The sequence below is a fragment of the Meriones unguiculatus genome, chromosome 7 (genome assembly GCF_030254825.1).
Source record: "Meriones unguiculatus strain TT.TT164.6M chromosome 7, Bangor_MerUng_6.1, whole genome shotgun sequence".
In the NCBI taxonomy this organism is placed as follows: Eukaryota; Metazoa; Chordata; class Mammalia; order Rodentia; family Muridae; genus Meriones; species Meriones unguiculatus.
The window spans coordinates 113,303,970-113,331,425 of NC_083355.1; the positions used below are offsets into that span (position 1 = coordinate 113,303,970).

The 27,456-nt window shown below is 43.2% G+C and overlaps 1 protein-coding gene across 11 annotated transcripts in view; it reads left to right on the forward strand.

The window, feature by feature from the left end:
- Positions 1-27,456, forward strand: part of Evl (Enah/Vasp-like) — a 123,654-nt gene that overhangs the window by 50,114 nt on the left and 46,084 nt on the right. For 4 of the 11 annotated variants that reach the window (XM_021642572.2, XM_060388162.1, XM_060388161.1 and 1 more), the window contains one exon: positions 15,640-15,723. The exons of 6 other annotated variants lie outside the window; for them this stretch is intronic. In XM_021642572.2, coding sequence (XP_021498247.1) covers positions 15,640-15,723 — 84 coding nt within the window. Of the gene's footprint in view, positions 1-15,639; positions 15,724-18,067; positions 18,226-27,456 lie in introns of those variants that run through there. One more of the 11 variants, XM_021642575.2, reaches the window with a different exon arrangement.

Sequence of the window (27,456 nt, forward strand, 5' to 3'; positions counted from 1 at the left end):
GTTAACTCTGGATTTTACGGCCCTGAAGCCTCCCTGTTCTGTAACAGTGTAAAACAGTGCGGACAGTGTGTGCCCTAGGCATCATCTAAGTTTGAGGTGTTTATAGAAAGTGTTGGTGAGTGATTCTTCTGTCAGGTTTCTGATTGTAGAGTGAGAGCACTCAGCGATGTTTTAGTTGGCAGTCACCATTCCACCTGACAACTACAAAATGAGTTAAAATAGCTCTTCCCACTTAAACTTGCCTTGTGCTATAGCACTGGCTTCTGACTCTGTCTTGTGAAGAATAAAGGCAGGTGCTGAAACAGGCCTAGGCCAGTAAACTGCAGAGGCTTGCCAAGAGGCCTGCAGGGCATTAGCCTGCAAGTTCTCTGGTTTCAGTATCCAAACTTTTCACACCAAGTTTACAGACAAGTTTTCTCTGCCAGCACCTCAGGGCCTTTGTTGCTCAGTTTGCTGATGGGTTTACTGAAGCATATCACATCAGGCTGTGACCCACAGAAGCTTCTCCATGGGTGCTGTGAATCCAGACTAGGGAAGAAGTGGCTCACCTAGGCATGGCTGGAAGGGTTTCACAGATGACCTGAGTGCTGTGCAGCAGTGTGGGCTCACTGTGTGTTTTCTTCTCGAAGGGTTCTCAGAGAAGTTTCTTCTGAGTCAGTGTGGCAGGACCATAGTTTACAAGGTTTCCTGGCAGTTAAAGGTTAAGAAAGACAAATGGACACAGAACCTTAGATGTTCACTCAGTGAAAGAAAGAAGTCTGAAAGGCTGCACACAGTGATTGCAACTGTTTAGTTTTCTGACAAATTGTAGGCGCCAGGTCAGTGGTTATCAAGAAACAGGTAGTAGGATCAAATCCTCAGAATGCAGTCTTAAGAAAAAAAGAAAAACAATTTTAAATTCATAGCGATACTGAGAGGGAAGTGGCTGTTTCCCAAACTCCCCACCCCATTCCACATATGCATACCCTTCTCCACTATAAACAGCCCCAGTAGAATCTACAGTTGTTCTAATTGGTGCGCACACAGATACTTCTACCCACCTGAGTCTGTCCTTTATTCTGGGTATTATACACTCAAGTGTCTGTGGGTTGGACAAAGATACAGTCATGTGTTCATCATTATAAAATGGATAGTGTATGTGAGTTATGAGGGCAGTAATACATGGGAAGTCTCTGCCTTCGTCTCTATTTTACTATTGTCTAAAATTCTTTTTCCCTTTTCCCTTTTGTTTTTTCTTTCTTTTTCTTTAGGTCTTTTTTTTTTTTTTTAAAAAAAGGAAGGACCTAGGGAGATGGTTCAGTAGTTAAGAAAGCTTGCTGCTCTTCCAGAGAACTGAAATTTAGTCCCAGCATTCTCATTAGGTGACACACATACACATAATTAACAATAAATATTACAAATTTTGCAATAATAACAGGAACAATTTCTTTAATAATTATATTTGTGTATAGGCAAAATGAGTGATAACTGATAAAAGTGAAGAAAAGTTACATGAGGGAAGTGTTTGACCTCTACTTGTGGACTATATATCTGCAGCTTAAACCAGTGTTCAATATTCTTTTAAGACTGGACCTGTTGGGTCATTGAGATGGATTAGTGGGTGGAAGTGCTCTCAAGTAGGCCCAAGACCTAAATGTGGTCCCTTAATCTCACAAAGTGACAAGATAGAATCCACTTCTGAGAGTTGTCCCCTAACTTCTTCACATACACTGTAGCATGCATGTGGCTGCAGGCACGCACTCACACACTCTCACATTTAAAAATTGCATCTGAGCATGTACAGAGTTTTGTTGTTGCTTCCTAAATGAAATAATATACCAACTATTTAAGTAGCATTTACATTAAGTTAGTTATAAGTATTCTAGAGATGATTTAAATTATTTGGGAGTTTGTACATGCTTTGTATGCCAATAGTATATTAATTTATACAAGGAACTTGAGCATCTGTGGATTTTGTTATATACTGGGTATTTAGAATCCATCCATTACAGATCCTGAGGAAGGGCCATCCATTGTTATTATAAGTTACCTTGCATTAGCTGCAGTTTTGTACTGTGAACTGTATCAACTAAAATAAATAAAAACAAGCTACATTAACTGTGCTAAGAGGGAAATACATCATATGAAATGTTTGCATGTAATGTTCAATTATAACCTCCAAAAGATTAGTAGAGAAAAAATAAAAGCAATGAACAAAAGCAGTAAGTAGAAAATAATAAAAAAACATGGATTTTTAAGTAATCCAACAGGATTACTTTTTAGATCAGTTGCCCAAATACACATAGTAAAAGAGAATTATTTTTAAAAATTTAATAAAAAGGAAAAGTGAGGTTTAGTAATGAGAGCTACTAGCCAGGTGAAAACCCAGACCTGGAAGACACTGGAGACCTGGGAAATGGAGAAGCTGGGTCTAGGCACTGTCTAAAGGCAACCTCAAGTCTAGTGGCATCAAGAAGATCTCACTGTAGAGCAGTTGCGTGCCATCCAGGGGAGCAAGGCTCAGCAGCCTTACGTGCCTCCTAGCATAGAAAGATTTGACTAGTGTCTGTCAAAAACAAATATACAAACCAAGGGGTCCAGACCTGAATGATAGGAATAACAAGTTTTAAACAATGAGCTCAATAGAACAGTGGCTCCTTGTTAGCTAAACCATGCTAATTACATACTGAAGTAGAATTCGGTGAAGTTAAGTCCTCAGAACAGGGAAATGACTGCCAGGTGGCATGATGTTTCTGAGATGCTGGAGGTCTTGGACTGTGGTTCCTCTCCTCCCTTCAGGATCACATTGCAATGTAAGCCAGTGCACAGGGATCTCTGTGAGTAGCTTTGTGACAAAGAAAATGTAACTCTTAATAGACCTTCATACTGATGGCAGCTGTGTGCTATGCAGTGTTCTCTGCAATTGCTTCCAACACTGCTGAGTCCTCTGAGAACTGCTTTAAAAGCCTGTATGTGAACAAATTGTTACTGGTATAGATGGTCGTTAGCATTATTAGTAAAGACAATGCTAACTGAGCACTGTCCTGTCTAACAATCATCGCTGATGGATGATATGCCCTACTGTTTGAGAGTCTTTTCTAATCACTGCTTTCTGTAGCCTGAACGCTAGGTAGGAATAAGACAGGAGACTGGAGCAGGGAGATCAACTTCAGAGAAGCCATGCTGAGAGTGCTCAGCCTCCTACCTGACCCCTCATCCTCAAGATGTGGAAAGCAAGGTGTGGGGGTTGAGCTAGAACCATATATTCACATGTTAATCACTTGCCCCCCGAAATTGTTACTGTTTTACAGCAGGTTATCATGTACCCCAGGTAATGCTGTGTAACCTTGCCTCCAAAATTATCCCTGATTGGCTAAATAAAAGGCTTATACCTGAGCAAGGAAAACTGAGGTAGGAGTGGCCAGGAGGAATTTACTCTAAGGATTATTGGTGTTGGAGAGAAGCAACCCAGATGAAAAGCATAAGCAAACCAAGTGTGGTGGTGCACACCTGTGATCCCAGCACTCCGGGAGGCAGAGGCAGGTGGATTGCTCTGAGTTTGAGGCCAGTCATGTGTACAAAGCGAGTCCAGGACAGCAAAGGCTACACAGAGAAACCCTGTCTCAAAAAAACACAGAGAGAGAGAGAGAGAGAGAGAGAGAGAGAACCATAAGAAAGTATTTATGGAATTATGGACAAGACGTAGTCCAGACAGGAATGATTAAAGCAAATGGGATGGGATGTGGGCTGGGAGGTAACAAAGGGTTTGTATCTGCCTAACCCTAGATTTAAGGCATATTAAAAATACAGCAGGTGCCTTTGCCCTTTATTGATATGGTAGCAGGTTAATAATAACCATTGCAATAATTATAGGCTATTAATAGTAAATATTAATAGTCCTTTTTATTTTCCACAACAGCAAGGTTAAAGGGAGCAGAAAAGATTAAGTTGGCCCCTGTCTCCAGATGCAACATCATTGCCAAGGGCCAAGGCTCCCTATAGCCAGCTGAGCATACCAGCTCACCTCAGAGCTTCATTATAATTTACAACTTTAAATTATAATCCATGAAGCTGCGTTAAATTTACAATTTTGTTTGAAAAAGCAAATTTGAATGATTTTTTTAAAAGGGGCTTTAGTGTTTTAGAAAATTAGTTTCTTGACACAGTGAGCATTTTTCCTCTCAACCAGGCTAGGAAACTACACTTTGCCAGCTGCCTCCCCTTCCTAGTAACAGTTTTGTTGGCCACACTTGAAGCAGTAACATTGGCTTTAGGAAATGAGCGTTGAAAATAGAAAAGACTCCTGTTTTAGAGCAGTATCCCTCTCAGGAGGGAAGGGATGCCCCAAGGACAGGTAACTGGCCTGAAGTTATTCAAGTGCTGCTGCAACACAGGCGTCAGGCCCCCGACCCTCACCGCCTTACTTCAACACCCTCTCACACTTGGATCCTAACTCTGGTTTACACAGCATCTCTCTTGAGTCCGCTCCAGAGAGACTGCAGTCCTGCTGCCGTGAGCTGTAGGGACTCAAGGGACAGACGGGCTTAGAACTGGTGTGAGGCCCTGTACTGTGGCGTTTATCCCGGAGCCCTGCCCTTCTTAGCACAGGGCTGGGAGCCTGACTAACACAGTTCACTCTGGTAGACTTCAGAAATTCAGAAGACTCATCTTTGCCTGTCTGCCTTTACTGCCATGTGGTGGTGATGGAATTAGACAAAGCATGTGAAGAGCTGTCTTAAGTGCAAATCATCACCAGAATACTAAAGGTGTTACATTTAAATCAGAAATGCACTGGCAGTTGCCTGCTTCTTTCCTTGACTCTTTTCTCCTCCTTTATCCTTCTCATTCTCGCTGTCCTAAGTTGCTGTGGATTTAAGGGTGTCTTAGAGCCTCGGGCAAGCTCTAACCCAGCTCATCATCCCCCTACTTTTTTTTATTTCACTGAGGTACAGCCCCCTCTCCTGTTGCAACAAGGAGAAACATCTCAGCATTGCCAAATACCTCCTAGAAGGAAAACCACCTCTCTTTCCAATCTAGATGAGAGCCATGCTTTATAAGATTGTAGGGGTAATAATAAAAGAGGGCCCATTTGATGAAATTATTTTTAATATTAATAGAATATGATTTTTTCTAGAACCTGGTTCATAAGTCCTTCTGTGGCCTCACTCTCTTCTGCTTTGCCTTTTTGCAGCCATCTTTCTCACTGTACTAACCTTAACCCTAACCCTAATTCAAACTGAGAAAAGGACCCTGCTTATGCTTGTCAGTCATCTCTCTCACCGTTCTCACCCCACAGTTGTATTTGATTATATCTTCTTAAGAGGCTGGACTATACTGCATTTAACTTGATATCCATGGAGTTTATCTTGCAAGGCTCTTTGAGTAGCTACCCTACTGTCTGTTAGGCAAGTATATTAGTTAGGGTTCTCTAGAGTAACAGTGTTTATAGAATGAATCAATATCAACCTCTCTTTATATTTTATAGAAATGGGATTTATTAGAATAACTTGCAGGCTGTGGTTCAGCTAATCCAACAATGGCTCTTTATGAACAGAAAGTCCAAGAATCGAGTAGTTGCTCAGTCCATGAAGCTGGCTGTCTCAGCTAGTTTTGAGTAGATGCTGGAATCCCAAAGAAGTAGGCTCCGGTGCCAGTGAAAGAATGGACTTGCTAGCAAGCAGGCAAAGAGCAAACAATAGCTTCCTTCTTCTATGTCATTTTATAGAATTCCAGCAGAAGGTATGGCCCAGCTCAGATCTGGATTAGAAGTAGATTTTGCCATTTCAAATTAAGCAGAAATCCCTCACAGGTGTGCCATCCATTTTGAGGTTTTAGTTAATTCTAGGTGTAGTCATGTTGACAACCAAGAATAGCCATCAGAGCAAAAAAGTCTCACACAGATAGCAGCACCTCTCAGTTTGCAAAACTCTTCTCATGCCTACTGCCTTGATTGATCCTTGCCAGAGTTCTTCGTGGCAGGAAGGACAGAGATGAGCATCTCACCTGCAGGTGAGCACATGTTCAGAGAACTGGGGGTAGTAAGAGGGTATAATGGCTTTCTGCTGGTCCACACTGCCTCTGGGAGATCCCTCAGCAGCAGATTCTAGTTTTGATCGCTTCCCTGCCTTAGGTAGATAAGTAAAAGTAAGTCAACCAGTAATGTTGTCCCTCCTACTCCCAGTGAATGTTTGTGGTTAATGCATGGGAGGAGTTATAGAATGAACCAATAGATTCTTGGACTCTTCTGAGGCTCGTGTGGGCCTATGTGATTTTAAGTAGTCTTGGCAACCTTTTCCTCTAGCAGTATCCCAGACTATGAAGCCAGGCTTGTTTCCAACCTAATTAGAGCAGATCATCCAAAACAGCTTAGAACAGAAATGAGATCTTCATAAGAGCTGATTTGATTTGATTTTCATTTTGTCATTGAAAGGTTTGAAATTTAGGAGTGTAAGATACCTTTTCCTGTATAGGTCTCCGAGACAGTGATCCAGAATGACCAGAAACCCAATGAAGAGGAAGAACTCAGAGTTATCTCCAAAAGAAGCGTTCAGCAAATCCAGTGCTGGGTTTGGACCAGAGCCGGATGTGGTGGTGCACCAGTACTCAGGGAGGCAGGGGCAGGCAGATCTCAGTGAGTTTGAGACCAACCTGGTCTACAAATCGAGTCCAGGACAGCCAAGGCTCTAACAGAGAAACACTGTCTTGAAAAAAACCAAACCAAACCAAACAAACAAACAAAAAAATTGTTCCTTCCTTCCCCTCAAAAAAAAAAATTGGACCAGGTAAGCATCTGAGGCCTGGCTTCCAACTCAGTTTGCCACCAGTTTGACACCTTAAGCACATCTCTTCCTTCACAGACTTCAATCTATTTGGTGAGGCTGTAAGGGAAGAGACAGTTCAGTAGAGCTCCTGAGCTACCTTTGGCAACTGTGCACAATCAAAATGAAAGGAAGTCACTGAATCAGTCTCTTCCCTAAAGGAGAGGTTCCCTGCAGTTAATTACAGTTTTGATTGCCACCACTGAATCCAAATCATTTCCCCCATAGAGCTTCCCCCCTATGAAAGTAGGCAGGGTCCTATGCATGTCTGTACCAAAGTGACAGCACAGTGCCTGATGCTAGCCGCTGATCCAACTTTACTCCTTCAGGTCACATGTGACTTTGTTCCCAGTGAGCTCCAAGCTACGGGTCCAGAGCTAGGATTCACATTACATGTCTTTCAACACCCAGGCTGAACAGCCCTGCTTTTCTCCGTCTTCAGTGGTTTATCTTTCCACTATCTCAACACTCTAAGAATAGTTCTGGTTGCCAGCACCCCTCTTAAATTGCGACATCAAAACTAATCTTGTGTTTCAGTAAATGATTCAAATACCCAGTCCGTATTTCTGCTTTAAGGTGTCATTTAGCTTTATGATGTGACATATATATATAGTACCAGCAAGTTTGCCTTGTGTGTTTACAAGGTCCCTTAGGGGAGGTTAAGTATTTGGATAGAGTTCAGGAACAGATCCAGAAAAGCATGTCAATTGATGTTTACCAAAGGTGTGAAGATAATTCAGTGATGAAGGCTTAGCTTGACAAAGGGCACCTGAGTACTCATACATGATACACAGGCAGATCTGGTAGGGAAGAGGGGAGCTCACCAGACAGCCAGTCTAACCAGTCAGTGAGAGATCCTGTCTAAAAAAATAAGATGGATGGTGGTAGAGGAAGACACTGTCCTGTGCATACACATGTGCAGACACATCACACATATACTTGGCACTATTGAAACAACCCAGGTTTTAAACTGAGTAAAAGAGTTGAACCCTTTAACACAGATATACAGAGGGCAAATGATGTAACAAGATACACAGAATTGTATACACAGAGATTAAAATTACAATAAGATCTCATTATGTACTTATTAGAATAGCAGACAGTAATGCACAGCGGTAACTTTCCTACACTCCCAGAAGGAGCCAGAGCAGTCTAGCTACTGTCCGTGAAATCTGCAGTTAACTACCTAGCTATCCTACAAGCTTACTCTCCAGACAGGAAGAATCTGTGTATGACTATCTCCAACAGCCCTATTGACAACTGTCCAGAATGGTAAGCTGTTCAAATGCCCTTCAGCTACACGGGTAAATACGATGTGCTGCATTCATGCAGTGAAATACTATGAAAAGGCAAAAGAAGCTGCCATGCTTAATAGTAAACATGGCGGTTTTGATGAGCTCAGGTATTACACACTAAGCGAAGAAATCCTGTGTAAAAGGACGCTTAGGAGAGGATCCCATCAGTGTGACAGTCTCCAGTAGATGGCAATGTGAGAATGAAGGATGGATTAGTGGCTACCAGAAAGGGGGAGGAGTGTCATTCCCAAGGGTGAGCCAGAGGGTGTGGTAGGGGTTGAACTATGGGCCAGTGGAGGTTGCATAGAGCTACACAAATATTGCATCTGTAGAAAGCAAATCCAAAGGCTTAGAGAAGCAAACAGCCCCAACACCTATAGATGATGAAAACTGGTCCCTTGTCATTATGTTTCTTTGGATTTGTTTGATTTGAAATTAGCCAAATCCAACTGACATGGAACTCACTGTGTAGCCTAGGCTGACCTTAAGTTGGCAGCCATTTTCCTACCTCTGTCTCCTGATGCTAGGATTATAGGTGTACACCACTATGCCTGGCTCTTGCTTTATATCCTCTTTAAACCCACTGTAGTGTTGAGAGGAGGCCAGGCTATATTTTGGGAGGCTTTTTTCCTCAGAAGTATTCTGAAGTATCCTCAGAAGGCCTCATTGTGTTTTCTGTTTACTCTCCAGACAGCTGAAGTAACTTGAGAATTATCAGCCTGGGCAAGGCCCTTCAAGTGAGTATTATTGATGTGAGGCAGTATGGTGGGATGGTTTCCTTCAGCCATCTCAAAGCCCCACTCCTTTCTATAATCCACTTGAAAATGTTTTTATTTTCATTCTGCTTTTGGAGGAGTTTTTAACCATAGCTTTATTGAGATGTAATTTACATATTATAAATTCACCCATTTAAAATGGGTGAGTTTCAGCAGACCTGAGTTGGTCAGGAAACATTCTTATCATTCAAGATGGTAATTAGTCATTAGTGTGGTAGCTTTTGCTTTAGTTTTTCCTTCCCATTGCTTCAAAGATCTCCAGAGTCGGTGACACACCCTCATTCTTGAGTGTACTCTTGCTGCCTTTTGTTTCTTGCAGACGAAACACCCCATACATACACAAAATGTACTGTGACTTTAATTTTTTGTCCTAAATTTGTAACTATGCTTTCTTTAAAAGTGGTCATTAATGATTGTTGTATATTCATACTCAGCTCTTAGATAATAAGAAACTTCACTAAGTACAGTGACTCACTCTTATGAACTCAGCACTTAGAAGGCAGAAGCAGGAAGATCATGAGTTTGAGGCTAGCCTAAGCTACCTACAGAGAGACCTTGACTTAAAAATATAAACACATTGAGGCTAGAGAGATTGCTCAACAGCTGTGTTTCCAGAGGACCCAAGTTCATTTCTAGAATCCACATGTTTGCTCACAGCCATTTGTAACTCCAGGTCCAGAGGGTACAAAGCCATTTTCTAGCCTCCCCAGGTACCAAGCAGTCATGTGCCAGACATACATGTAGGCAAAACACCCTCCACATCTTTAAAATTAATAAGTATATATAAACAAATAATGAATAAATAGCAGTAGACAATAGCCCAACTAACTATGAAGTGTAAGCTTCCCCCTGCTCTCTCATTGCTACTGGGTATAGAAGTTACTCTGGACTTTATTCTTTATTCTGGTGGTTTGGTTTTCCGAGGAAAGCTTTATTAATTTCCTCCTTGTCTTTGTTGTCCTTAAGCCTTATAATCTGTGTTTATGTGGATACATGTGTGCATTTACCTCCTAACTGTATTTGTGCTCTGATCTGATCTGAGCTCTTACATCACCCTGGAATTCTACATAATTCTGTCATTATTTATTCAAATATTTTATCTTTATTTTTCTCTCCTTCCAAGATGCCTTTTTGAGGGAAATTGATGCTCCTGCTCTCTTTTTAGCACTTTTCCTTTCCTTGTCTTTGTCAGCTCTTTGACCCTATCTGGGTGTTTCGTTGTATTGTTTTTCCACTCACTGCCCAGACTGCTTAGCCTTGTGAATTCTGTGAAGGCTAAAAAGTTGGTTTGTTCTTGTTTCTTGTTGCTTCCCTCACTTACTGCTTTAAGTAACTTCCCTTCTCTCCAAAGGCATATATCATGCCCATTGCTTTTGAAAGCTCTGCTTCTCATGGTCAAGGACATTGCTCTGTTTCTTTTAAGTCTTTCTTTCATGATGCTTGCATTCCTCTGAGATGTAACTCTCCCTGAGAGTTCATCAATACGTCCTTAGACATCCAGTTGCCGTAGCCAGTCATACCTGCTCATGCTGCAGATGAGTTTAGTAGGATTTTGGTTCGGAAGGAGAGACCCAAGGGGGGTGGGCTGCCCTGAGATGTGTTAGCCTCAACCTTTCTTTCCTATGTCTGTCCTCTATATGACTTGTGTACTTCTTGAGACCTAATCCTTCCAGCAGAATAGCTTAGATTATTAATAATAACAACTAAGATTCTGAACATGCATCATATATCAAGAGCTGTGCTGGAATAATTGGTTAATAAAGAAAAGGTGACTGAAAAACAGTAATCCCTACCAAAAGGGCAACATTCTTGGTGAAGTAAGTAGATGATACTGTGCCCATGATATTTATCTGCATTTTGCTGAGTAAACACTGTCAGTGAGGTAAAGTGACTACATTGAGTCTTGGAAAGCAAGCCCAGCTTTGACTGCAGGTAGATGGAGGGTTATTTCAGGAAGGAGGATAACTGGGAAGGCACAGGAGCCTGAGTGTCAGTTCATGACTGTGAAGGTTCATGTGCAGACAGATCAATGCAGTGTCCTCATAAGTGCAAAGTCCATGGAAATCTTGGGTCATATATGGCTAAAAAGGCAGGTTGCATTTCCCTACAGAATCTCTCAATTGTCCTTATCTGACTGTTTACACTTTATTTTGCAAGCTGAAGAGGGAAAAAGTATGTGAGGGCAAGCTGCAGACTGTGGATGGGAGCTTGGGAGTTCCAGGTCTTCAGATTTTGCCTAGGGTGTGTAGTAAGCTGGTCTTGACAGCGCTGCTCCACTTAGGCAGGGCCTGCAGGAAGAGCAGCTGTGCTATGTGAGTGCTGTGTTTGCTAGCTGTGTTATTTGAGTGTAAATTAAACCTTGTAAGAAAAGCCTGGAGGGCAGCCATTGAAAATACAAGAATCTCTAGCAAATCCTATTTCCATTTTGATTTTTGAAGTCGTAGTTGAGGCTCTAAGACTCAGATAATGACAGCATGAATAACATTGCATTAGAAGGCCTAGTGCACATTGCTAAAGCAACCTCATTGCATTGAGATAGTAGCAAATTTTGGGTGACAGTTTCTCAACCCTTTTACTATAAGGCCTCCCTGCTTTCTTCTTGGAATGTCCTGCCTTTACCACAAATGTTAATGAAGTACCAGCTCTACAAGAATTACCTCCTGTGTTGTCAGTCAAAATCCTGTTTGGTCTTGCTGTAGTTGCTGTTCCAAAGAGCTGATTGTTAAAAGTTGGCATCCCAGAGTAGTGGTGTTGAAGGTTGTGGGCCATTAGGAGGAGGTCATTAGGTAACTAGAGGCATGTCCTGGAAAGTGACATGCACCTCCATCACTGTGGGCTTCCTGGCTGGCACTAGAAGTCATTTGCTCTGCCATCTGCTTTTGCTATTATGTGTCACCCTTACCAGAGGGTAACAGCCCAGAGCATGGGACTTGCCTGATTTTAACAAACTTAGATTGGACTGTCAAAAAACAGTCTCTTCAGTAGCAGGTGTCCAGACATTTGGTTACAGTAATACAAAGGTGACTGACATGATGCTGTTGTGAGAACACACAGACTCTTGAAGCCAATGAAGTCTGTACTCACTGGCTAATGGGCCATACAGGGAAACATACCCAAATTGTGTAACCTTGAGCCTTACTGATCCTGGCTTTTGATGTACAAAAACCATATCCTGGTTGACACATTTAATTTAGCAAGTTCAGTTACCAATAAGCTGAGCTATAGAAGTCAGAAAGCAAAGTTAGTACATTTAGGGACTTTCTGAAACTATGGACATGCTGGATTAGATCTTTGTTCTCATTTTGGCGAGTGTTGGAGTCCATGTGCTGGGTTCTTAGATCAGAATGGTGCCTTGGTGTCTGTAAAATGGCATCAGTTGTGCTAGGTTCTCAGGACCTGATACAGTGCTCATCTGCATTCCACCAAGATGAGATGGGCAGTGCTTAGCCTGTTTGCCAGTCTCTTAAGGAGGCTTCCTAAGTAAACTGGCTTTGGGGTTAGCCCCTGGCTTGTTTTAACAAACTCCAAGTTCTCTGGAATCCAGCAGTACCTCTTACAGGTCAAGAGGATGTTTTTGTGTTAACACCCAGAGCAGAGAGGCTTTGGCCTGTCTGCTGCAGGTGTTGGTAATGTTCCTCTTCATTCGTAAGTTCCTTTGTGAGGGTCACCATTTACCTTAAGCCTGCTAGGTACCTTAGGTATCTTAAGCTCTATGCTAGTACTGAGCTTGGCTCATCGTATCACGTTTCAAGGTGCTTTCCTAAAGAGGACAGGTTTATTACTAGCTTCTTTAGTGCTAGTATTCCCTACCCCATATTGCCAGGATTTTCTGTTGTCTTGATTGATTTAAGGCCTGTTTAGCATAGATTCTTGTTTGTTTGTTTGTTTCGTATGTGGGAGGGGGCACATGTGACATAGCATGTATGTGGAGATCAGAGGATAACCCGCAAGAGTCAGTTCTCCCATTTCTCACTGGGATCAAACTTGGATCATCAGGTGGATGGTAAGCTCTCTTAACCTGCTGACCACCTCAAGGCCCCATCTGTGGATTTTTAATAAAGCCATTCCTTTTGATGAACAGACGAGGAAGCCAGAGTTGAGGGTGAGGATGATAACCAGGGAGTCCTACATAAGCAAAGCCAGAGCCTTTCTCCTTCCCTGCTCCATCTCAGAGTTCTGCTAAGTGTATTATTAAAGGATCGAATTAAAAAGACCTCCGGAAAGGTTCACGCTAGCTACCTACTTACTAAAACCAGAAGACAGTAGCACCATGTGAAAGACAGGAAGTGGGGGTGGAAACTGAAAGGCACTTTCTCACAGAGATATTTACACATAGGCCAACATCTTCAGAAAATGAAAAAAAAAATAACCTTTGCTATTGTAATAACTGTAACTGATTCTGCTTCTGTCCTTGATGAAGTGATGGTAATGATTTACTTTAAAAACAGCTGTAAAATAAACAAAACTTACGAAAGGTACCAAAGCAAACAGACAGCGTAGGATTCTGATTCTTGAGAATAAATACCGTGATAAGCCCCACAGTGGTCAGCACCCTCTGCTTCTGTTTGCTTTTCTGTCTTAGGGGAAGAGGTAGAGCCTAAGCTGAAGGGTTCTCAGGAAGCAGATCCTGGAATTCAGGTTACACATAGTTAGATTTAGTAAGAACTAGAGAAGGAGGAAGCAGGTCTAGGTTCTAGGGGCTGCCTATGTGCATGAGTGCACTCCAAGAAGCCCAGCTCAGGTTGGTCTCTCTCTGTAGAGCTAAGCACGAAGCCAGAGTGCAGTGTTGCACGAAATGGAGCAGTCACCTCAGCCTGAGCGAAGAGACCCACTGTGGTTTGAATGTGAGATGTCTCTTATGTGCTAGTGTGTTGGACTCTGTGGCCCCCTGTGATAGTCTTGTTTGAGGGGCTATGGAGCCTCATTGGGGGAAGTGGGTCACTGGAGGTAGGCTTTGAGGTTTTATCCCTGACCACTTCCTCTGTGTTTTCTGCTTCCTGACTGCTGACAGTGTGACCAGGTACCTAATACTCCTCCCTACTTTTGCTGCCAGAAAAGACTTTCTCCCTTTGTTCACTTACTTGACAATCTCACTCTGTAGACCAAGCTGACCTTGAACTTGTAGAGATTCACCTACCACTGCCTCCCAAGTACTGGGATTAAAGGTATGTGCCACCACACTCGGATAGATCCCTTCTTAGAACCATTAACCAAAATAAACCCTTCCATGGGTTGTTTTTGCCAGGTATTTTGTCACAGCAACAAGACCAATAACTAACAGGCAAAACTGGCATTCAGAAGTGTAGCCATTGCTGTGATAAACTTGACCGTATTGTTTGTTAGGCATTTGGAACCAACTTGTAGGAGGAATGAGGAATAACTTAGAGCTCTGGGCTAGAGAAGCCCCAAAGCATTATAAACTGAACGCATTGGTCATCTGGCGGAGCCCAGAAGACCAGAAACTAAAAGTAGTTTATGGTTCAGAGCGATGCTCTGTCAGTACAGTTGTGCAAGCATAAGGACCCGAGTTTTTCAGGTCTCTGGCCCACATGAAAGGCAGCATGTGTCAGTAATCCCATTGCAGAGTTTGAGAAAGAGGCAACTTAGATCCCTGCAGCTCACCGACCAAACATCCCGCCGAGTGATGAGTTCCAGGTTCAGTGAGGACCTTGTTTCAAACTAAGATGGCCTAACTCATTAAGGTTTCAGAGTGGAACAAGGAATTTGTCGGGGCCTGGTCTAGTGTCTGTTAATGTGATGTTCTAGGGGAAATGAATGACTGAGAACTTGAATGAGGCTAAATTCAAAAGTAGTGGACTTGCCAGGCCTTTAATCTCAACTTTCAGAAGGTAGAAGCAAATGAATATCTGTGAGTTTGAGGCTAGCCTGGTCTATATAGTGTGTTCCAAGCCAGCCAGAGCTACCTAGAAAGACACTGTCCTGAAAGGATGGAAGGGAGGGAGGGAGGGAGGGAGGGAGGGAGGGAGGGAGGGAAGAGAAGAAAAAAAGAAAATAATTAACTCATTTGTTTGGCAAAGGGCATTTCAAGACAGCAGAGCCGCTTAACCTGTGGCAATGCCTTTGCTCCAGGTTTTGTCCAAATAATCCAGTGAGAGCAGCAAATGGAATACAAACATGGAAGTGTACACTTGCAGAGGAGTCACGAGCAAGCTAAAGTTGCAGACTAAGTGGTGCAAATGCAGCTGTAGTCATTAAATAGGAAGCTTGTGTTTTATAGGGATGATGGGAAACGTTTCCCGAGAAGACCTGAGCCGCCAAAAGCTCCACCTTGTGAAAATGCAGATTTATTTGACAGGAGAACCTGAAGTAAGAGTGTCTACAAGGATGCCCTACTGGATACACACCTAGAGAAGCGTATCCCTGGGCTTAATTTTGAAGGACAAAACAACTTTGATCCAGGAAGAAAAGGCTGTGTGTCCAGCTGGAGGTAGAAGGGAGAATAAAGGCCCTGAAAGGCCTGTCTCAAAAGCTAAAGTGGAGAGTGATTTGAAGAAGACATGCAGTATCAACCTCTGACCTGTATACATGTGCACATACATGGATGCACATACACATAGGCACACACACATGAGAAATGCACACAAAAGAAAAAAAACTAAAAAACTTGCTGGTTCATGTTATGATCCTAGCACTTGGGAAGTAGAGACAGGAGGATCAGGAGATCAAGGTCATTCTCAGCTACATACAGAGTTTGAGGCCAGCTTAAAAGCAAGAGAAAAGAAAAACAGATTTTTTTCTTTTCTTTTTCAGGACCAGAATGAAAGGTCACCTTGGAAGAGGAGACAGAGTGATATATGTTTTAAAACTGAAGGAGGGAACCAGGGACCAAGCAATGTGGGTACTTACGTAAGAGCTGGGAAAGGGAAGGGCCTAAATTTTCTGTAGAGCCTCAAGAAGAAAGTGTGACACTTCCACCATCTTAATTTAACCTAGTGAAATCCGAGTTGAAAATCTGAGCCATGGTGCATTTCTGACCTGCTCTTACCCTAAAAATTATGAGATAATATATTTTTATTGCTGTAAGCCACTAAATTTGTCACAATTTATTATAGTAGTAAAAATAAAAAATACAGAATAGTGTTTTTAATAAAAGCTCCCAAATATAAAATGTAAGTATTAAAAGAACTAAAGATGGAGAAAGACAAATCTACCCTTGAGTCATTTAGAGATTTTTAAGGCCTTTCAGCAGTTGATGAAATGTTTGGGGAAGTGTAGGGACATAGAACTTCTGCGCCTATTAACCACCTTGATCTAACTCACACTGCAGAGAATATACTTCTTTTTTTTAAGATTTACTATTTATTATGTATTCAATGTTCTGCCTGCATGTGTGCCTACACACTGGAAGAGGGCACCAGATCTCATTATAGATGGTTGTGAGCCACCATGTGGTGGCTGGGAATTGAACTTAGGACGTTTGGAAGAGCAGCCAGTGCTCTTAACCTCTGAGCCATCTCTCCAGCCCCCACACTTCCTTTCTTGTGACTATAGTATGTTCATCAAACTGGCCTACATACTGGGCCCTAGAAGTCTCTGTACAGGTAAAACAATTGCATTAATTCCAGTAAACACATGTTCTCACCACAGTAGAGCAAAGTAAATACTAACAGTGAGAAAACACCATGTTAAATAACACACTTCCAAATAATCCACAGTTAAAAAAGAAAAATTCACAAGGAAAAATAGCAAATACTCTAACCAGCTAAAAACAAAACCACAACTCAAAAACATCATTTGCAGCTGACATATGCTTAACAGGAAACGTAGATCTTTGATGCCTTTGAAAATGTGTTTTTAATGTTCAAAGGGTACTTATCTCTCCAGTTAGAATGAGCCCTTTATGTCCTTCACACAGCTATCTCCCACTGTTGCAATAATAACAGTTTAATGCATCTACTTGCCAGTGGATCCATTCATTGCTGTGCCCCTAGTTCTTCTTTCCTTCTTCATAGGTTCTCACTGTGTACTTCAGGCAGGCCTCAAACCCAGGAACCTTCTGAGTGCTGACAGTGCAGGTGTGCCATTGCACCTAGAACTGTAAAAGCCTTCTAAAGACAGGGTGTGCCTCTCCTTCAGATTCTTGGTTTCCAGTTTCTAGCACAGTGTGTGACTTGACTTTTACTGAGTTTTCTGCCAAGTTAAGGAAACCTGAAGATTGGGTCTTCATGAAAACCCATGAGAATAGGCAAAAGAGTCACCTTGTGTTACAGTTAAGGAAATGGAGGCCATGATCACTGAATAGGTGACAAGGCTAGGCTCCCATGTTCCTGCAGTGTTCTTTCAGCTGTGAATTTTGACAGCAGTATCTATCTTATAAGGAAGCTGAGTCTCGAAATGGCAATGCAAATTCTACCCTAGAGTCAAATAGTTTGTTCCAGGTGTACATACCATACAGGCTCCTGCTCTCAGAATCAGCCAGGACCTTCTGAGTCCAGGAGCCTTTTCCTAAGATCCTGTAGGAAGTCATCTGCACTGACCATGTGCTCACAAGTGGAAATCTGGGTCCAGATCCTGAGGCACTTCTGACCTAGACTAGACAATGGAAACAGTAGTCACTGTTGGAACCACTACCACAGCCTGGTCCCCAGTTTTTGGCCAGCTATGTGGCTCTTCAGGTGTTATGTCTCAAAGCCAGGACAAAGGGCTAACTAAAGTGTCTGTTAACATATCAGCGGAGACATTGCTCGCCAGCCTCTCTCAGCATGACCAGTACTTACTAGAGTCATCTGGCTGGTGCTCTGCCCCCTACCCTAGGCTTTCCAGTCCTGGGGTTTGGCTGCCCTTCCTTCAGCTGCTCTTCCCTATATATAACTTCAGCCATTTAGTTACTGGTCCTCTTGGTTCCTGGCTCTCCCCTCTCCAAATACCCATCTCTTCACATGGCCCAGTTCAGTTTGCTGGTCATATTCACTCTGGCCTCTTCCAGATGCCTCTGTCTCTGCCTATGCTCCCCTTATATCTATAATAAAAACCTCAGCCACTTAGGAACAGTCATGTCCTCCTTTTATTTCCTTTTTTCATTCAAGAGGGAACTCGGGAGCTTGAGGTTGCCAGTCTCAGGCCTAAGCAGCAGATCTCAGCCACCCACACTGGTGGGGCCCTATGCTCTTAGCTTCTTCTTTCTCTATTTTCTACTTAGGTTTCAGTTTTTCACTTGGGTTTGTTTCCCCCTTTGTCTCTGGTTGAGCTTCCTTTTCCTGTTTGGTTTTAAGTAGAGTCTAAAATTGTAGCTGTCTTCAGAGAGTCTGTGGTCCTCTGATTCACATAACTTGGTGGAGTCTAGGACTCACCTCCTCAGAGTTCCCTGTGCAGCCTTCGTTCAACCATGGCCCCAGGGTGAGTACTGGGACCCAGAATGGGATAGAGGGGTGTAAAGAGGAAACCTAGGCTCTTAATGTTGAAGGTTTTGTAGAGGTCATCTCTGGCCCTCCTGGATACCAATCAGTGGTGGGAACATCCAGGATGATCGGGCAAGGAACTTGCCAAAATCCTAGAGCACGCCAATGACCTCTGCTCACTCTGCTCTTTTCAGTTCCTGGCCTGTGCTTGTGGAGACCGATGACCTTGACTCACTTGAGCCAAAAAGACTTACTCAGAATTGACCACCTACCTTGGAGGGTAGAGGGAATTCTGAACACTGAGGGAGTGTTTTTTACTCAGGTGTGGGTGGTGGGTCTGAGCTTTTTGCAGAGTGGCCTGAGGAAGCTTGTATCCTATGTCTCTGGACCAGATGAAACTTGAGTTTCTTTTACACTAGAAACTGCATGTACTATGACCTGTGGAGAGATTTGCTCCCCTTTGGCTGCTGGTCCCATAGACAATGTTGAGTACCAGTCATCTGGAAACTATTATTGTGTTCTGAATGTTTTTCCAAAAGGTGAGACTGATTTGGACATGAGTGTCCCCTTCCCTGTAACTACATGAAAGGTTGTGAAAGGACCAAGTTTTATCCTCCCAAGATTTAGGACCTTTATTTGATTAAATCATTTATAGCCTGTGTCTTCACACAAAATAATACCCCCACACACACTTTGTCTGTCTGCAAAACACCAACTGTCTTTTGCTTTTCTTGGATGGATGAGGAAGGTATGACTGCTTCTACTTTGTGGCTCAGGATGCAAGGCTCTGAAATCTGAAAGGCTCTGGGACTTAACACAGGGCCCACCTTGTTGAGGAAAGAGCAGACCTAGAGCTTACCCAGAGACCCTTGAGACAGTCTGCAGTGAACTACTGGAGTGAATGAGACACTGAGTACAGCCTGTGGGGGTTTCTTGCTGCCCTTCCTGTAAATCTCTGTTGAACAGCTACAGCCCAGTTAGGCCAGGGAAACACTGGTTTGTTGCTTGAGTTTTGGTGACTTTATTCCTGCTCTTTTGCAGCCATTTTTCTCTCTTTTTAGTTTTTTGTAGTATCAAGAGATGTGTGCATGGAGCTGTGAAAAACAGAATGCTTTCCATTCAGAGATGTGACACTTTCAGTCATAAATTATATCATAAAAGCTGAGGAAGCCTACTCTTAGTTACTGGTGGTAGAAAACAGCCCCAGAAGGAAATGGGGAGGAGGCACAGAGAGTTCTTAGAGGCCTCCTTAACCCTTACCATTGGAGAAGTTGCAACTGGAAAGTACCCTGGAGACAGTGACTGCAGGTCCAGGGTGGCAGAGCTTTAGGCCTTGAACTTTCCACTAGAGCCAGAATAACTGCTCTGTGCTACTTATGCACTTCCTGACTTGTACTGAAGAGAAGCCCTTTGTGTAGTTTCACTGTGAGTGACAGATTTTGAAATCCCGTTCCAGCTCTGGAGCCTGAGTTGGGCAAGACTTGTCTGCAATGGGTTTGTACCCAAAGTGAGAGACAACAGCCAGGTTTTCTGTGTCTCCTTCCTCATCAAGGTTGTGTGCACTTTACTGAGCAAACAGGCTGGTGACCTGACACTGGTGACTGTCTGTGTGAGGCAGGATAGCATCTAGATTCCCCACTTACCCTGGCAACCATGGCAGGGCTACAGAGGTTTCCTGTCACCAAGGCCACTTCTGGACCAGGAAATATTTTCTGAGCACCTAGTCAGAGACTAGGAGCTGAATTTTCTTGCATCCTTATTGGTAGATACACAGGACATTGTCTCACATCAGCCCTGACAAGAACAAATATGGGGGGAGCCCCCCCCCCGCAACTGAGCCTCTGAAATAGACTGATGATGGAGTGATATGAAAATGGCATAAAGATGGATCAACGCAGGAGCATCACATGAGGGCAAAGCAAGCACTCCCAATATCCAGTGAAATAAAAAAATTACATGTTCTTTCCATATAGGCAGTGCATCTGGAAAAAGGAATGGGCCCTTGCCCGAGTTCCTCCTGTGACTTCCCCCTGTGGCACAGTGCATGTCCCTGTAGGAATTCCAAGGAGGGTTGTCACGACAATTGGATTCTTTCTAAAGGATTCACCATGGATGGACAAAGGAGTCAGAGAAGCTCCTCTTAAACATCTGCAGTTCCCTGATGCTAGAAGTTGTCCACACACCAGGGTCACAAACTAGGGGACAGCATTCCAGGACTCCTTCACAAACATTATTCACAAATACAATTCTGTTTCACTGAGAAATAAACCAAGAGAAAGAGAAAGGACTGGATCTGAAGCATGGCTAGTGAATGGTAATATCTAAGGCTGGAATATGGGTCTCCTGAATGTTGTGCTGTTTTGGAGGAAGAACTGACCTTCAGCCTCAGACCTATAGAGGAATAAGAGCTATGAAAAAGTAAGGGGACACTCTGAATAAAACAGTACAACACAATGTATAGGAAAATGTGATGGCACATTCACGTAATCCCAGTGCTTGGAAGGTTGCTATGAGTTTGAGGCCACAATGATCCAAAGAGTGAGAAATTTTTTTTGAGATCTTGTCTCAAAAACAAAAATCCTAAGAACAACAACAAAAATGTAGGTAGACATGATGAGCATTTATGACTGAGAAGTTGGGGCTATCAGGAGAAAGTGGCCTCTTAGAAGACTCTGAAGCACAGGCTTTCTTTCAAAGGGGCTATAGCAGGTGTCAGTCAGCCTGGGCTGTTGTAGCTGCTAGAGAGAGAGTTTTGCTCAGAGCAGGAGAAGGGCAGGCAACAGTTTAAGAGATCACCAAAGGGGGCAATGGGAAGAGAATGGCGGCCATCACCTTAGCTGGAACATTTTCTTTAAAATTTCAGTGGTTATATGAGACAGACATAAACTTTAGAAATGAAAACTGGTGTGGCAGAGAGGGACAGGAAGTGCCCTGAGGTGAGAGCCATTTACTGCACTGGAGAGTCAGAAAAAGAATGGGGAGGATCATGTCATCTGACTATGGGGAAAATGGAAGGGAATGAGAGCTAAGGACATACTACATGAAGGCTGTCAGTGCACACAAAATGTTTGATTTTACTTATCAAGTATGAGCAGCTTTGGAGGGAAAGACAGCTAACTGAAGCCTGAGCACATTCCCACTGGCCACTGTGGGTATTAGTTGGCACTATGAAAAGAATGGAAGCAGAAAGTCTTCTTGGGAAGCTGCCTTAGTCATCAGGTCAGAGGCAGTAGACTGGTAGTGGGAGCTGGGGCAAGGTGGAGAGAGGGAGCCAGGTGCAGTAAGGCATGGGAGGGATAGCCTGAAGGACTTCCTGGTATACCCATTGGGTGTGACGCAGGTGGTTCCTAAAGGAACAGAGCTTTGTACAGGCAGACTGGAAGAAGCTGTGGGGCTTTGGACTTTGTACAACATACATCCCAAAAATGTTTCTTACACAAGGCTGGCAAGCAGGAATTACAGTATTATAATGCAGCCACAGGGAACACAGTGTGAATGAGCAGTTGATTGTCTGCCCCTCCCACTGTGAACCAGTTTGGTTCAGTCCCAACCCTAGTTTCCCAACTGTCTTTATCATGTTTAGGATTTTTCTTAACCACTCATTACCTCCTGACATACTGCATAACTCATTCCTGTTTTATTATTTGTATGCTACCTTTACTCCAGCTAGATTACCAGTTTCAAGACAGCACGGACTTTGATCCTTTTGATTCCCAGTGTCTCTCCAAAGCTTAAGACCGTATTTGGGACCTCACGCTGTGAATCTTGAGGTTGAATTCTTTTTGATACTCTATGTTTAGAGATGCTTGGCTACCATAGCTGCTGTACAGTAGAGCTTCCTCTAGAGTCAAGCATTGGTGTTATTCTAAGTGGGGAGGAAATAGTGGCCCCCTGTGCAGTTGATACTGGCTGCCAACACAAGTCATCTCCAATGCTCTCAAGAGCCTGTAGAGATCCTGTGTATGGAGGTGTATGAAGTCTTGCACATTCTGAGTCACCTGAAGTCTCAAAGAGCCCCTGGGATTTCCTTCACAGCCATCTGTTCCAGAAGCTTGTGACCAACCAAGCTTCAAAGATCACATAGTTACTCTTCTGGGAGAGATTCCCCAGGACCTGAAGGCACTAGCCAGGAGAGCTTTGAAATGTTTGTCTTCCTCCATCCCCAATTGTCCAATGGTCAGAAGCTCCTGGTCACTCACAATAGGATATCAGGTTCCTCAGGCACCAAATAGAAAACGTGAGAGAAGAGAACTGGGCAAATGTGAGGGTACCAGTGGCTACTCTGGTAATTGGCTCAGGTGGAGAGAAATCCAAGAACTGCGCTTGTGTAAATGCTGGGTGAAACACATTGTACCAGTTGACCTGTGTATTTTGTGTGCAGTCCCATATGAGAAGTTGTCTTGCTTTCCCCAGATAAGACAGCACTATTAAGGTGCTTGTTCCAAGTCACACCAGTTTTCCCTTGCGACAGCTGGGATTAGAGCCAAGTCTCTTATGCCTTGTCTGTCCTCTCTGTTGTAGCTCCTCAAAGGAACTTGCCCCAAATTGTACTCAGAGTTACGTCGGCCATCCCACTGTTACTAGCTCTGCCCTATAGCAGCATGTTTTGCACCTCTCTGGCAAGATTTGACTACCATCCTACGGCTGCTTGGAAGCAATGTCTGTTGCTTGATTCTGTCCATCCCTGTGCATAATAAGTAGTAGCTGGATGTTGATTGAACTGAGCTAAAGGACTGTGCTATGGATTGGGGATGTTAGTTGAGACAAGCCATTCTCGTTCCCAGGCTACTAATTTACCCTTAAAGCTGAACACCACCCCAGACTTGTTCCAAACTGGATCTCCACATCTGTCCTGAGGCTATGTTTGAACCCTTTCTACTTAATCCAAATCACAGGCTAACAACACAGTTTGCCTGAGGCTTATCAGCCTTTCTGGATATTTTCGAGGCATAAAGTAGCCTGATGTCTGCATGGCCTCTTAGGTGGCTTCTCCAAGCAGTGAGCTAAAGTTGGTAGCTTTGGATGGTATAAGAAGTGCTGTGAGTCTGAAAATATCAGATTTCCTTAATAGTTGGTTGGTGTTTTTGTTGTTGTTTTGAGACTCCTCAAGTCTTCAGAGGGAAGTGGAGACCACTGTACACACATTTAGGATGGTGGCCTGATATAAAAAGTAAACATCTGGATGGCCTGTGACCTCCCAGTCTCGCAATTAGTCTAGATGGGAAGAAAAATGTCTGACCTTAATGTGGAATTTAGGCCATTTGCCCAAAGCTTTTATGATAAAGGATGCTTGGCCAATGGCAGTTGTGCTTGCAGATCTAGTGTCTTGTTTCTATTTCTGTAGATGAGTGAACCCCTAAATGTGGCTAGGAGATTGACCTTTTTAGGGCTGCATCAAAACTGTATCTATGATGGTATGAAGACTCTTGCCTTATAAGTCCACAGAAGAACTTTCCAAAAATACTTGACATATTGTTGTATTCTTAAAACTTACTTTAACTTCCAGTACTGTTAATTGCTCACCATCATATCACTACAAAATACTTGTAATTAACTTAGAAAAAAAAGTTTAGTTCATAGTCCAGGATTGGGTTGCTCCATTACTTTGGGCATCTGGCAAGAGTGGCATATCATGGTGGAAACATTCACACATGATGAGAACTGAGAGGAAGACCAGGATCCTGGTCTTGTGAGGACATGCCTCAAAGAGAAGGCAGCCTAACATTATGTGACACTTGGGTTGCTGCATGGAGGCCATCATCCTAACCTGTACCATACAGAAACAAGAAGGGAGGCAGCCTACACAACTGGGACCCAAGTTCTTCACAGAAATAATTCATTATCAGTGAAAAAGTAGTAGCCTAACATGCAAACTTAGAGTGAACACACAGCACAGCCATATGTTAAGGGTCTATAAGGTCCTGGGTCCAAAAGTGCCAAAACCATTTTAGAGAAAAGTATGGACTCCATATTAGATTCAATATACATATACATGCATACACACATACATACATACACTTTTCTTTAGTATCTAAATTATATGTTAAAACATCTATTTTACTGTGCTGGAATGGAACCTAGGGCCTCATATATTATAGGAAAGTACTTTGCCTCTGAGCTACATCCTTGCTAGTATGTATGCCTAAGAACCTAGGTTTGAAATATGTCTGCAAATTTCATATAATTCAAGAAAATACATCATGGGCTGGAGAGTTGGCTCAGTGGTTAAGAACCCTTGTTGCTCTTGCAAAGGACTGGGGTTTAATTCTCAGAACCCTCATGGCAGCTCACAGCTGTCTGTACATGCAGTTCCAGGGGTGTGGTCCTATCTTCTGACCTCCTTAGGCACCAGGCATGCACATGATGCACATCACATCCAGTACTGACAAAATGCTCGTGCACATAAAATAATGAATCTTAAAAATATTTTGAAAAACAAACAAACCAGAAAACATTCGTGGACATAAAATAAATCACACACACCAGATTGTTAACTCTGAACAGCTTAGATGAGAGGGACAGGCATCTCTGTAGGTTTGACATTTTACAAAGCAGCTTCAAAATAACAAAAGTTGGAGTTGGGAAATTTCTCCTTTGCCAAGTAGAGCATAGAGCTCATCACGGGGCAGAAGTGAGGTCTGCAGATCATAGGCACTTCTGCACATCAGCATAGACTCCAGGTGTTTCTCAGTTGCTCAACTGGGATGTGGTAATGTGGAATGGATTTCTTCACTCCCCTGTAGGAGGTGTTGGGAAGCAGTGTATCCTAGTGAGAGAAGGTGCTGTGCCCAATACTGGTCCCTCACTGACCCTCTTCTCTCCTCAGTTAGCTCACTCTCTTCTCTTAGAAGGTTTTGCTTTCTCCTCACAGCAGCCCCTGTGATCCTTTGGGCAGCATTAAATGGACCCTTCTCTTACTCTGGTGGTGCCAAAAACCTTAGAGTTTGGGTTCTCTATTAAGCTAGGTTCATCGGAGTATGCCAGTTATAGAGACAGTAGTGAAAGTAGAAATGAGATTTGTTCATTGTGCCCACACTGGGAAATGGAACAAATGTAGAGGAATTTAATTCAGAACATGGTTGCCCTGGCAAGAGATCACATCCAAAGATCTCCTAAGTCTGTGTGATCTGGCTAGAATACAAACACACATTTAATCCAGGAGACGAGGCAAGCAGATCTGAGTTCAAGGCCAGCCTGGTATAGAGCAAGTATCACATAAAAGCTTAGGTCCAGGTGTGGTGGTATATGCCTTTAATCCCAACCAATGAAGGTAAAGATAGTTTGTAGAAGGAAATACCCATGTTTGAAAGTGATATTTAATTGAGTGGCAGAAAAAGTGACAACTCAGAGAGATTTGACAGAATAGGATACAACCAAGAGTTTTAGAGAGAGAGGTTTAGAGAGTTTACAGAGTTTTAGAGAGAGAGGTTGAATGAAAGAACAAGCCAGACAGAGGTGAAGACAGAATGACCAGAGAGTGAGAAGGAGCCAAAAGGTTAGAAAGACCGTTGGAGCTAATTTGAGATCAAGCAGAGCAGTTTAGAGGCCGAGAGAAAAGCCAGACTGAGTAAGTCAGCTGGGAGAGGAGTTTGAGCCAGCACAGCTGAGTTGAACCAGCCAGCCCAGAGGTCACTAAGAACAAGAAAGGGTGAGCTTCTTCAGTAGTAAGTGTCAGAGGCTGAAAACATTGTAGGCCTAGGTTAGATTGTACAGAGGCTAGAAGCTTCCAGGACTAGGCCTAGATCAGCAGAAGGTGGCAGTAAGCCCTCCAGACAACAGTTGAAACAGGAGGATAAAAGTTACTTTTACAAACAAATAAAGAGGTCCAATGACCCTCACAGTCATACTTGGGGAACTATCTTTAGGTTTAGATTTGAATAGGGTTAAGAGGTATGCATAAGTGAGCAATCCTGGTCACAGCCCATCATCATCCTCATCCCCAACAAAAACTCAGAAATAGAACACTCAGTAGAACTGTGAACACTTAGAAGCAAGCATGCATTTGGGTATTTGCCAAGCAAACATTAAGTCCCAATTGCTGGAACCACAAAGATGAGTGGTACCTTAAGAAACAAACATGCTGGAGAGATGGCTCAGAGGTTGAGAGCACTGACTGCTCTTCCAAAGGACCCGAGTTCAATTCCCAGCAACTACATGGTGGCTTACAACCATGTATAATGTGATCTGTTTGCCCTTTTCTGGTGTGTAGACACATAGGCAGAACACTGTATACATAATAATTCTTTAAAAAAAAAAAAGAATCAAACTACTTTAATCTCAGCACTCTGGAGGCAGAGGCAGGTGGGTCTCTGAGTTCAAGGCTAGCCTGGTCTACAAAGTGAGTCCAGGACAGCCAAGGCTACATAGAGAAACCCTATCTTCAAAAAACAAATCAACACCCTCCCTTAAGGACCTTAGGTTTTAGGTTCTAGTCAGAGAACAATCTGTGCACCAGGCCAGTGGCTCATGGGTACAAGCAATGAGATACAAGGCAGGGTCCAGAGGCCCAGCACAGAAACTCCCAGTGAGGCCTGAGGATTGTCCACTGTCCATGCAGTGGACCTCCAAGACTCTCTCTGGTGCACCTGGGATACTCCACACAAAAAAGGACCAAACGGTGAATAGTGTTTCTCCAAGCCCTGGTGAAGAAATTGTGCCAGTGTGTGTCCTTGGGAATAAGAGGCAATGGTGACTACACATAAGCATGTAGAAGGCAGCTGCATACCAAGTCACCTGAAAGCATAGTATGTGGCCATTTACTGCTGCTCTGAACAGATGCTTTCCTTGTTCAGAATGCTCTCACTTGGATGCTAATCACATTTGCTTCACTTCTTTCCTGCTTCCTCAGCCTTACTTTCATGTCTAACAAACGTAAAAGGTAGTCCTGCAAAAATAAGCATTACCCTGAGCACTTGGTTATGTTCGCTCATGTGCCTCCATTATGTATGGCAGAATGGTGAGCTGGCTGGGGCTAGACCTTGCTTTCTGACCTCCAGCATTTCATCGCATCCATGTTTTCTGGCACACGTGTGTGTGCCTTTTTTTTTTTTTTTTTTTTTAAATCACAAAAGAAAAGCCTTATGGAGAGGCACCAAGCTAGTGCTGTGTCTTAACCCATTAACCCATGGTGGTTTTGAGAATGAGAAAAGGCAAGTCCTTGGAGGAAGCAGCTAGAGTAGAATGGTTGGAGCAGGGCAGGTGGGGTGTGTGGGAGTGATGAGGACAGTGA